Source organism: Anomaloglossus baeobatrachus, chromosome 4 (assembly GCF_048569485.1).
Source record: "Anomaloglossus baeobatrachus isolate aAnoBae1 chromosome 4, aAnoBae1.hap1, whole genome shotgun sequence".
Lineage (NCBI taxonomy): Eukaryota > Metazoa > Chordata > Amphibia > Anura > Aromobatidae > Anomaloglossus > Anomaloglossus baeobatrachus.
The window spans coordinates 405,981,175-405,994,311 of record NC_134356.1 but is presented as its reverse complement, the minus strand read 5'-3'; the positions used below and the strand labels follow the sequence as shown (position 1 = coordinate 405,994,311).

Sequence of the window (13,137 nt, the reverse complement as noted above, 5' to 3'; positions counted from 1 at the left end):
ACAATACAGGGGATTGGAGAGATTTGAGGGGATATAGTCACCCCTGATATGTGTGCATGAGCTGACATGAAAAATGTTTTGTTTCACAGAGCTTACTTGTAAAGGATGGTCATATTCCCACTGATCCATGCGACTTCTTGAATAATAAACACTATGAATCTCATCAGCTTTTAGTCATGATAAAAAATGAAGATGTAGTTTCTTGCATAAACAAGGTAAGTAAAGGGTAGACTAAATATATATTCATCAGGGTCCCGAGCCCCAATGTGTGTCTTCATATGTGCTGATTTACCCCGCCCCGCCACTTAAAGTATATAGCAGTGTAATTATTATATACCACTTAGTGCTATCCCAGGCTAAATATTGCCTACAAGATCAATATTACCAAATATACCATGATGCAAGGCCCAAAAAACACTGCTACACAATGACCATACACCATTACATGGTGAATGAATAACATTACCATACCTCTACAAAACGACAGTTGCGCAACCGTTTTGCAACTTCTGGCGCTTTCACGACAGTTTCTCACAACTCTGCCAAAACTGTCAGAGCTGAGGCGTGAACGTGATGCCACAGCTCATTTAATTCAGGACACGCTAAATTTCCTACTCCAGAAATCTTTAGTAAGGGAATAGAGTAAGATTTCTGACGTGGTGTGTGGAGGCGCACATGAGACTTGCCAAGCGCTTCAGATTCCTTAAGAGGCACCTCTTCATGAATGAGGAACGCCTGACAACACCATGCCCCATAAACAAGACCAGTAAGAAAATGGTCAGTCTTTATGAATCGGGGTAGTTATAGATGTTAGTCCTGCCAGCTATATGTTGTTACTGTACAGTTCTATACAGTATAGTGACACTTAATGTTCTTTCCGATCTTTTTACTTGACTTTTTTTGACCAAACTGCAATGATAAATTCTTCCTGTCACTACCTGTATCTGCAGGGCTTATAAGAAAGATGCTTTTGACGTCTCACATCTCCACCACAGTCGCTACCTAGTCCCAACCTACACAAACTCCCCATTCTGCATGCACCTACAGTGTGGAACATTGATCTCAATACTCAGAAATTGTCATTGCTATAAATGCCCACTTCCCCAAAAAAAAGCATTAAACAGAATGTGTGCCAGGTCGAGCCATCCCCAAAAGTAATGGTGTCCCTTAGGAAGTAATAATGACCTCCTTTTTATATCTCTGGACAGTGGCCTGTGTACGCCTTTAAAACGAGAAGTCCCAGAGAGGGGTCATTTGACATTTCTACCATTTGGAATCCTATGGAGCGTGAAATTCCTGGGACTTCTAGTGTTAAAGGTTATAATACCCTAATTGCCCTTTTAAAGTAATAATGACTCCGGACTGTCTCCTCAAAGTAACTGTTCCTGAGTGCTTCATTAAAAATTATTCCTGGAGTTCGACTTGAAGAGGTATTCCCATCGACAGGATTCTTTCCCAATTTGTAGTAGGTGTAATAATAGCAAATGCCTCCAATTAGAAATGTAGTGTTGTTTTCCTGATTAATTATGTCTCTTACCTCATGTGCAGTGCATTACAGTAGCTTAAGTATCCATGATTACAATCACTAACAGCTGTCCCCATGAGTGGTTGTAACCATGGATACCCAAGCTACTGCAATACCCAGCACATTAGGTAAGCAAGAGAACTATACTACATTTCTAGTTGAAGGTATCTTCTATTGCTGTTGCTGCTGTTGCCGTTGCTGCTGTTGCCGTTGCTGCTGCTGTTGCCGTTGCTGCTGCTGTTGCCGTTGCTGCTGCTGTTGCCGTTGCTGCTGCTGTTGCCGTTGCTGCTGCTGTTGCCGTTGCTGCTGCTGTTGCCGTTGCTGCTGCTGTTGCCGTTGCTGCTGCTGTTGCCGTTGCTGCTGCTGTTGCCGTTGCTGCTGCTGTTGCCGTTGCTGCTGCTGTTGCCGTTGCTGCTGCTGTTGCCGTTGCTGCTGTTGCCGTTGCTGCTGTTGCCGTTGCTGCTGTTGCCGTTGCTGCTGTTGCCGTTGCTGCTGTTGCCGTTGCTGCTGTTGCCGTTGCTGCCGTTGCCGTTGCTGCCGTTGCCGTTGCTGCCGTTGCCGTTGCTGCCGTTGCCGTTGCTGCCGTTGCTGCTGCTGCTGCACCTACTACATATTGAGATAGAATCTTGGTGAGGGGCATACCCCTTTAAATATAGTTCCCCAATCAAAACTAATATGCTCCCATTTAAAACTTTTAAGATCCCCTGAAAGCCCCCTTCAGATCTAATAAAACCTCCGAGTGCCTTTTAAATATAATACAGAAAACTAATGCTAATATTCATCTAATCTCTATTCCCTATCCACCGCAGCCTCCATGTCGAGTCTTGAGCAAGGGTACCTCAATACAGTCAAGTAATTGCACTGCCTACGCTATTAGTCAGACATCTTGCATGCTGCAGGTTTTGGTGGGGCAGGTAGATTGTGCCATGGAATTATACTATATCCATGTCATATTGATTCTGACAGTTCAGAGTGGTGCTCATTGGAGATTCAGGTTCGTGGCTGGAGCCCCGGATCTTTGACACTGGTGATTCCACTGGTATTTGAAGAGACAATGCATACATTAGCTATAATGTCGTATATGGTCATGGTCATGGATAATAACCAACATAGAAAGAAGACAAAGTATTTGTCTGGTCAGTTTGTGTGAGAGATGCATTGCATGACAGCTGCCTCACTTTTTTCACAGCTGCATCACAATTGTGATATTTGTTGCATTTTTTTGCATGTATTCGGGTGAAATTCGATCAAACCAAGGATGTTGTTTTTTTTTTTTTGTTTTTGTTTCTTATCTCCCTACAGTGGTGTGCAGAAGTTTTAGGCCGATGGGGGAAAACCAGGATTTTCAGGGCCCCTTGAGACTCTGCCCAGGCTCCACCCCAGCTCTGCCTCCACTCCTCAAACTTTCCACAGTCCCATCGCCCATTCTTGGAAAAAAAAAAAATCAACTTCTGCACCACATCCTCCCCAATCACACATTAACAGTTCCACTGTCACTCGATACTTTGTGAACTGCTGTCAAACAAATCATCAGTAAGGGGTGGTGATGGTAGCAGTGAGAGACCCAGCACTGCCCCCCGATGACTGCTTGTTTTAGGGCAGTGCTAGAAGCTATGGGGCAACACTAATGTCACTCGCTGCTTCTATCTTCTTTCAGTTAGATGTTACAGCTGTGGCAGAGATAGAAGCAGAATGCTGGTGCTGCACTTGCTTCTCTTATCAACATGGATCTAGTACTTCAAAGGGTGGCGATCCAGGAAACTCTAACTGCAGCGCCACTAACCTGGTGACTTCCTTTTTCAGCAGGGTCGATAGACGCTGCGTGAAGTGAGTTCAGCCCCAGATTTCTCTGATGTCACATTTGAGACTCCTCTTAAACAAAACGTCACATTTAGGGATTAGCTACATAGGGAGAAATGTAGGATATTGTCTAATAAAGATAATTACAAAACCTGGTTGGATGTAAGGATAGATGTTTAGAAAATACTTTTTTATATGCCGGCGGACCACCTCTTTAACACTTCAGATTTTGAGAGCATTCTTAGATTTCACATCTGCCTATATTTTTTTACACAATGCCGTATAGCCAGCAAATTCCAGCTAATGCTTCTTTTTTAAAGAGCATGACCTACATCCAACAAAATGTACACGTCACTCACAGTATATGTAGCTAAGTAAACCACGTGGTGTGTTTGCATTTAGCGTTTTACCTGATATTGACTACAGGCAAGAAATAATTTGAAAAACTGGGTAACACTGAAGCTACAAAACCTTATGATGGGTTGAGCTTCTCCAGTAGAAGCCCTGGTAACGTAACCAGGTTGCCGCAGGCTGTGGCTCATTACTCCTTTTATTTAACTGGGGTCCCTCTTGTGACTGATTTGACATCTTGCTCCTCCTGACTGATTTTACAATTTTCCCAGAAAATAACAGGGAGCAGGCTTCTGTGCATAATGAACTTAGGTTAGCATATGTTAGTAAACTGTAACAGTATTGTATCTCCAAATCTAAAGGACTATATACCAAGCAAAAATTTCCTAAAATCTCTGCTCTTACAACTAACCAATTCCCGATATAGGTAATGATATATTCTGACTTGGAGAGGTCTAAGAACCAAGAAGTATTGGGGTATCTTTGATTTTGGCCTTTTTTTAGCTAATATATTAGACTTAGATCAGGTGGCCGATGTTTTTCTTTGAGGTTTTGCAATTTGATATGTCAAAGTATTTGTTTGCTCTAAAGATTTGAACTTTTAATATTGGGTGACGTTTGGGAAAGGATATCCATTTTCAGAAATTTCTCTTGGGTATAAACGATCTGTGTGTCTTTCTAAAACAGTGGTTCACCATTTGTAAACATTTTATTTTATGTAAGGCAATCAGTGTCAGTAAGTTCCTAACCTATTTGTGCTACCCAAATTATTCCCTTTTAAAAAATGGGATTATATAGTACATATAGGGCCAGTTGTAAGGGCCTTTTTTTGTGGCGGATAAAGTATTTTGTATTCCTTTAGGCTAGGTTAACATGACCAAAGTAGCTGTAAACGGCATGGTAAAATAAATGAGAGAGATTATCTTGGCACCTTCTTTTTTTTCTTTGGGTTAATTTATCTTTCCATTTATAATCTACAGGCCTGTAAAGCTGTAATATAATTTACACCTAATTCAACATAAAGGCCCCGTCACACTAAGCAACATCGCTAGCAACATCGCTGGTAACGAACAACTTTTGTGACGTTGCTAGCGATGTTGCTGTGTGTGACATCCAGCAACAACCTGGCCCCTGCTGTGAGGTCGTTGGTTGTTGCTGAATGTCCTGGGCCATTTTTTAGTTGTTGCTGTCCCGCTGTGAAGCACAGATCGCTGTGTGTGACAGCGAGACAGCAACAACTAAATGTGCAGGCAGCAGGAGCCAGCTTCTGTGGAGGCTGGTAACTAATGTAAACATCGGGTAACCAAGAAGCCCTGTCCTTGGTTACCCGATACTTACCTTTGATACCAGCCTCCTCCGCTCTCACTGCCTGTGCTGCCGGCTCCTGCTCTGTGCACATGTAGCTGCAGCACACATCAGGCAATTAACCCGATGTGTGCTGTAACTAGGAGAGCAAGGAGCCAGCGCTCAGTGTGCGCTGCTCCCTGCTCTGTGCACATTTAGCTGCAGCACACATTGGGTTAATTAACCTGATGTGTGCTGTAACTAGGAGACAGGGGGCTGGTCACTGGTTGCTGGTGAGCTCACCAGCAACTCGTGTAGCCACGCTCCAGCGATCCCTGCCAGGTCAGGTTGCTGGTGGGATCGCTGGAGCGTCGCAGTGTGACAGCTCACCAGCAACCTCCTAGCAACTTACCAGCGATCCCTATCGTTGTTGAGATCGCTGGTAAGTTGCTTAGGGTACCTTCACACTTAGCGATGCAGCAGCGATCCGACCAGCGATCTGACCTGGTCAGGATCGCTGCTGCATCGCTACATGGTCGCTGGTGAGCTGTCAAACAGGCAGATCTCACCAGCGACCAGTGAACAGCCCCCAGCCAGCAGCGACGTGCAAGCGACGCTGCGCTTGCACGGAGCTGCCGTCTGGAAGCTGCGGAGACTGGTAACTAAGGTAAACATCGGGTATGGTTACCCGATGTTTACATTAGTTACCAGCGCACAGCTGTGTGTGCAGGGAGCAGGGAGCCGCGCACACTGAGCGCTGGCTCCTTGCTCTCCTACCATAGCTACAGTACACATCGGGTTAATTAACCCGATGTGTAATGCAGCTACATGTGCAGAGAGCAGGGAGCCGCGCACACTGCTTAGCGCTGGCTCCTTGCTCTCCTAGCTGCTGTACACATCGGGTTAATTAACCCGATGTGTACAGCAGCTACATGTGCAGAGAGCCGGAGCCGGCAGCACAGGCAGCGTGAGAGCTGCAGATGCTGGTAACTAAGGTAAATATCGGGTAACCACCTTGGTTACCCGATGTTTATCTTGGATACAGCTTACCTCAGCTGTCAGACGCCGGCTCCTGCTCCCTGCTCGCTTCATTTGTCGCTCTCTTGCTGTCACACACAGCGATCTGTGTGTCACAGCAGGAGAGCGGCTTTGAAGAAAACGAACCAGGGCTGTGTGTAACGAGCAGCGATCTCGCAGCAGGGGCCAGATCGCTGCTCAGTGTCACACACAGCGAGATCGCTAATGAGGTCACTGCTGCGTCACAAAAACCGTGACTCAGCAGCGATCTCGGCAGCGAGCTCGCTGTGTGTGAAGCACCCCTTAGTGTGACTGGACCTTAAGTAGAGCAAGCTGATTCAGAATTATGTAGATTTTACATAATGGACCATTGTTACAAGATGATCACTAGACAAGAGACAGGATATAGTAGTACCGCACCCTGTACCTTCTGTAAAGCACTGATCAAGATCTATATAGAATGGATGAGATCTGAAGTGATTAATATACAGTTGACTCCGCAGACCACTTGACAGCGCTGTATTGAACTGCACAGTAAGGGAAGGGGTTAACGGAATGAGGTCCATATAAAGAACTCAACAAATATATTTTAGAACTACAATGACACATTGCCGTACTTAACCAATCCCAAGGGTCCCCAAAAAAGTCAAGGGGTACTTACATTCATACAATTCCAGAAACATGTTTTTAGTATTTGAGGATTTGGAGAGTTTCTGATCCAAAAAAATCAGTTTGAACACACGCGGATTTATACTTCATTTTTGGAGCAGCAATTCAACAAATCTGCCTCAATACTTAGAGATTTAAGATTAAGTTTTAACATTAGCCATGAGGCATTTTATGGATTGCTACATCTTTAGAAGATCAGAAGCACTGTCTCTACATGAATACAGCGTCAAAGCCACCGTCCGTACACGAGTGCAACGTTAGAACCACGGTCCGTACATTAATGCAGCACCAAGCATAGTGCGGCGATCAATTGCAGTCTGCAGTCAGCCCCATATACAGTTGTAAGGAGATGCTACCAGCAATCAGTGGACAATAGAGCACCTCAGTGTTGACGACAGTCAGTATCACAAGTGAACATTTACTATTATAGACAACATCTTCTCTGATTTGAGGTTTTCCCATCCCTTTTGTCTCCACGACGTACAGGTGCATTGATGAGATTTCATTGCCAGAACTTGTCTCTGCAGACTTTCCTCTTTCCACCTTCAGCAGCACTTCCCAACATGATTCCCTTAAAATAAAAGTATCATTATAATGGCCATAAATACATCTCCCTTGCTTTGCCCCTAACTGAATATTTATCACTCACTGTGCTTTCTGAACAATATATCCCCCTACCCTGCCCCTCCGTATATTTTGCTCCCCACACTGCCTCTCCATGTTGATTCCCACACACTGCCCTTCTGTAGAATATGCCTCCCATATACTGCCCCTTTACATAATACCCACACACTGCTCCTCTCCATAATATCCCCCTCTACATAATATTGCCCACGCAATGCCCATTTCCATAATATTCCCCATACACTGCCCTTCTCCATAATACCCTGTAAATACACATTGCCCTTTCCATAATAGCCCCCCCCACTGCCCCTCTCCATATAATAGCCCCCACCCACACACTGCCCCTCATAATATACCCATCCACCCATTGTCCTTCTCTATATTGTTTCCCACTCATACTGAGCCACCTCACACACTTCCCCTCTCCAAAATATCCCCTCTGACCACCCTTTTCCATGATAACCCCACTTCCCTGGCTGTATTCCCTTTCGCAATAACCCAACCCATACTGTGTATGCCTTGGCAGTAAACCCAATCCTCCCCTCATCTAAAATTATTACTCCTTTAATGTTCAGCTCCTCCATGGAGCATTTCCCCAGGCAGACTTATCTGATGCCTCTGCAGGGACGGCAGCAGCGTCATTGTGCTACTATGCTTCGAAGCAGGGGCTGATACACTCTCTTCTGCTGTGTGCCAGTTCCGATGCTGAGGTTTTCAAATGTATTCACATCTGAGTGGCGTGAATACATTTGAATATTGGAAGGAGTGGCGACTCCAGGACAGGTCCGTGGACCACAGCAAAGCCTTTGGCAAACCATATTTTGTGCAGGCCTGCCTTAGATTTTATCCAGGCTCTGAACAATAAATTAACAGCAGATACATGAATGGTGATGCAATACAAAACAATGAATTTCTGTATTGTGTAGAATTGTAATCACATTTTCTATGTCTGCAGATTCCATATTTGATGCAACTAAAGCTCCTGCATAATGTTATCTTTGCTGGTGTGGACACCCCAGAGGATATAACAGAATCAACATATGAAGAGCTCTTTCAAGCTGGTGGTTTTTTGGTTTCGGATAAAAGCGTATTGGAAAACATAACATTCGGTTAGTGTTTATGTAGCAGTGTATAGTTTTTCACCTTTCCAAGTATGGGTTAAAGGGAATCTGTCAATAGATCAACCCTAGTAAGTTGTCTACATGGGCATGTTTGCAATAGGAAGTTGAATAAAATGATACCTTGATATGTGATCTTATTCCAGAGAAATCAACTTTTTTTCTTTAATGCAGATAAGCTGCTAAGATCTCTCGGCCCACACAATCTCCCATAAAATCTGACTCCATAGCTTATTTTAAACTAAAATGGGTGTTACCAATTTAAGACATGTAATACCCTTAGACAGCAAAATGTAAGTTATGTGTTCACGCTGCAGAACATGTCTGCACCTTTTGGCTAAAAATAAACAGATCTTGTGGCAGTGAAACACACCAAAAAAACAATGTGGTTTTGGTGCAGTTTTGTGCCATGCAGGTTGTTATTTTTAGTACATTCAATCACTGAAAAAGCTAAAAAAGCGCAGAACAAAAACACAGAATGAATTTGCCATACCTGCTGCTTTTATTTCCGCACCTAAAACTGTAAGGAAAAAGAAGCAACATGTGCCCAGCATGTCTGAATTCTCAGACTTTGCTGTGAGGAGAGACATGCAGTTTTGGGCAACAAACAACGTTGCAAAAACAGTGTGCGCACAGCTATAATCACACCTTGTTCTGCAGAGTGAGCTCTGCTGTTTTTTGTGAGAGCTCTGCTGTTTTTTTGTGAGAGCTCTGCTGTTCATCAGGGCTCACACAGAACAGCAGAGCTAACACAATACAGGAAAAGTGACGTCTGATTAAAGAAAAAAAAAAGTTTGCTTCAGCTTCCATCTCAAAGGCAGCTAGTGTTTGGGAAGGGCACTGCAGCAAAGCAGACAACTCTTTGAGAATATATCTGCAAATCTGCTTGTTACCTTTTGTAATGAGACAATGTTCATCTCTGCACTGTTTGTTCTAATCGGCACAGCTGTGCAGGAGATCTGACAGCAGTTTGAGAGGGCAAGGCTGCTGCAGATGTTTATAAGCAGATAAAGTTCACTTTTGCTGCTGTGCTGTTATTTCTGATCTCACTGTAGTGCTGTGTAGTTATGAGAGCAAATTGTCAGTCATTACATGATTCACACTGGTAACTCAATCTTTTATTTACAATAATCTCTGGAGGCAGATTCTCAGGGAGATGTGTATCTAGCCCATAGGTCTTTACAGCTCATTATCGTATTAAGAAAAACGTGGATTTCTCTGGAATCAGACATCAGATCACAAATATTATAGTATCATATTAATCAACTTTCTATAACCTCCATCCACAAGTAGCCTGCTTAAAAGGGCTGACCCTACTCACCTTTAAACTGTTTTAAATGATGGCCAATCTTATCCCATTGCATTGACTGTAACCTTTTTTTAAAACACCCTTTAGGAAAGCTAAAAGAAGTTCTTGCTGTTTTAGAGAAGATGAGCAGAACATCTCCTTGGAAATGGCTGATTCATTACAGAGAGAATCGGAAGCTTAAAGAAGATAAAAGGTTTTATTTGCATCTATAACATTATAGAATTTGGACTATGCCACCAATGTAGAATAACACAGCTACGTACACATTAGACTAGTAACTGTTCACCTGTCTGTTATCCATTTGGTTTTATTTTTCAAGGGTGAGCAGCAATGTATTAGTATTATTAGGCTGCCTCGTTGCTACATATTGTCCTGCAACCAGTATCACATAGTTGAGCCAGTTTAGCAAAAGGAGCCTGCTGGCCAAATGCCTATTAACCCCTTCACCCCCGGCAACTAAAACACCCTAATGACCGGGCCATTTTTTGCAATTCTGACCAGTGTCACTTTGACAGGTTATAACTCTGGAACGCTTCAACGGATCCTGGCGATTCTGAGATTGTTTTTTCGTGACATATTGTACTTCATGTCAGTGGTAAATTTAGGCCGATATTTTTTGCGTTTTATTTGTGAAAATTTAGGAAATTTTGCGAAAAGTTTGAAAATTTCGCAATTTTCAAACTTTGAAAATTTATGCCCATAAATCTGAGAAATATGTCACACAAAATAGTTACTAAATAACATTTCCCACTTGTCTACTTTACATCAGCGCAATTTTCGAAACAAATTTTTTTTCGTTAGGAAGTTAGAACGGGTCAAAGGTCATCAGCAATTTCTAATTTTTCCAACAATTTACAAAATAATTTTTTTTAGGGACCACATCACATTTGAAGTGACTTTGAGAGACCTAGGTGACAGAAAATACCCAAAAGTGACCCCATTCTAAAAACTGCTTCCCTCACACTGCTCAAAACCACATCCAATAAGTTTATTAACCCTTTAGGTGCTTCACAGGAACCAAAGCAATGTGGAAGGAAAAAATGAAAATTTTACTTTTTAACACAAAAATGTTACTTTAGCCATAAAATTTTCATTTTCACAAGGGAGAAAAGAGAAAGTGCACAATACAATTTATTGTGCATGTTCTCCTGAGCACGCTGATACCCCATATGTGGTAAAAATCAATTGTTTGGGCGCACGGCAGTGCTCGGAAGGGAAGGCGCGCCATTTGAATTTTTGAACGCAAAATTAGCTGCACTCATTAGTGGACGCCATGTCGGGTTTGAAGACCCCCTGAGGTGCCTAAACCATGGAGCTCCCCCACAAGTGACCCCATTTTGGAAACTAGAGCCCTCAAATAATTTTTCTAGATGTTTGGTGAGCACTTTGAACACCTGGGGGCTTCACAGAAGTTTATAACGTTGAGCCGTGAAAAGAAAAAAATTGGTTTTTTACCACAAAACGGTTGCTTCAACTAGGTAGCTTTTTTTTTCACAAGGCTATCAGGAAAAAATGCACCATAAAACGTATTGTGCAATTTTTCCTGAGTACGTAGATATCTCACATGTGGTGGAAAATAATTGTTTGGGCAAATGGCGGGGCTCAGAAGAGAAGGAACGCCATTTGACTTTTCAAACGCACAGACGCAGTGCACTGATCGGCCGCTGTAGGACGCACGGTCGTATGCGATACAAAAAGCGTCGGAGATACGTAAAAAAAAAGTCACGCCAAAAATTGACCATGGATGCAGATACGTTATGTGCATCCCTGATCAGCGCTTGGCGGGATGCACGGACGGATGCGATACAAAAAGCGTTGCAGATACGGAGAAAAGTCACGCCAAAAATTGACCATGGATGCAGATACGTTATGTGCATCCCTGATCAGCGCTTGGCGGGATGCACGGACGGATGCGATACAAAAAGCGTTGCAGATACGGAGAAAAGTCACGCCAAAAATTGAGCAGGGATGCAGATACGTTATGTGCATCCCTGATCAGCGCTCAGCGGGACGCACGGAAGGATGAGGTTTAAAAATGGACAGGGGATACAGAAAAAAAGTTATACTCACAGTACCCAGAGGATCACTGACCAGAAGAGCTGCAGGAGGAACAGATGGCAGAGAGATGGACAGCTTTACAGGAGCAGCAGGCAGATCAGCAGAATGCCCAGAAAGGACCCAGCGATGGAGGCAGATGTGATCGGGCTGGTGAAGACAGGTAAGAGGACGTCGGGGGTGAGCAGAGGGGGAGGGGGGAGAGCAGAGGGGGAGGGGGGAGAGCAGAGGGGGAGACCGGAGAGAGAGCTGCAGAATAGAGATAATGGGGGAGGCAGTCAGATCGGGGGGGGGGCGAGCAGATCGGGATGTCGGGGGGGCAGATCACAGGGGGGCACGGGCAGGGGCTAACACGGGAGCGCGCAGGGGCACCACGGGAGCGCGCACGGGCTGCAAGGTGAGCACAGTACTCACGTGCAGCAGGAGCGGTGACCTCAGCTACGGCGGCGGCGGCATCAGCAGCGGTGGCGTGGTACCACAAGTACCAGCCACTCCACGCTGCAGACATGTTGGGGGAGGGCTCGCAGGCCAGCACAGGCCTGGGGAGGGCGGCCACCGGCAGATCAGACCGCCCCACTGCACACTGATTGGAGCGATTGCGCGTCATAGCACGATCGCTCCAATCAGTGCTGCAGGGGCTGGGGGCGACATGTTTGAGGTCCTCCTATGATATGCTGCAGCAGCTGCGGCATCTCATAGCTGGATCTCACAGTATCGCACTAATTCGGGCATTATTTTTGCCGAAATTAGTGCGAACGATGTGGTTGGCGGTTCAGATTTGAACAGCCAATCACATCGATCGTCGATAGGGGGTGGCGATGCCACCCCCCCCTGGGGTCAAGCAAAGGTCCCCTGCTGTAAGAAACAGCAGGGGACATCATTTGAAAGCCGTTGCTATGGCCACGGCAATCAAATGAAGTTTAGGCAGTAAAATTACGTCCCTGGTCGTTAAGTCACGTTAAAATAGGACGTAATTTTACTGGGGTTAAAGAATAACTGTTCACTGCTTTAGACTATCCCTTTTTTCTTAAAGGGAACCTAGAATGTGAAACCAAATGCTGACCAGCTCTATAAGGATAGAGACCTAGGAGCCGCTGGCAGCGATTTGGGAGAAGTTGCTGGGGACTAAACTGTTTTGATTTGAAACACCACCGCATTTCAGAGTCAAACCTGCATGACTGAAGTCTTAGTCACTGTCTGATACATGCTGCCCTTAGATAAGGCAACATGTAATAGCTGTACTAAAAAACTACCAGGCTCGTGCTACTGTAGGGAGGTCTGCAGGCTCCTTATGGTCGGACTGGTATAGGATTGATACGTTGATGTTGGACACCTACATGCAGAAGGATGTGACTGATTAGTCAATGAATCCTGCCGTACAGGAT

At 44.5% G+C, this 13,137-nt stretch overlaps 1 protein-coding gene across 3 annotated transcripts in view; it reads left to right on the top strand.

Moving 5' to 3' along the window:
* The window catches only part of TASOR2 (transcription activation suppressor family member 2), a 135,026-nt gene that overhangs the window by 106,919 nt on the left and 14,970 nt on the right, over positions 1–13,137 (top strand). For all 3 annotated transcript variants that reach the window (XM_075345339.1, XM_075345340.1, XM_075345338.1), the window contains 3 exons: positions 90–215; positions 8,226–8,379; positions 9,785–9,890. In XM_075345339.1, coding sequence (XP_075201454.1) covers positions 90–215; positions 8,226–8,379; positions 9,785–9,890 — 386 coding nt within the window. The remainder of the gene's footprint in view (positions 1–89; positions 216–8,225; positions 8,380–9,784; positions 9,891–13,137) is intronic.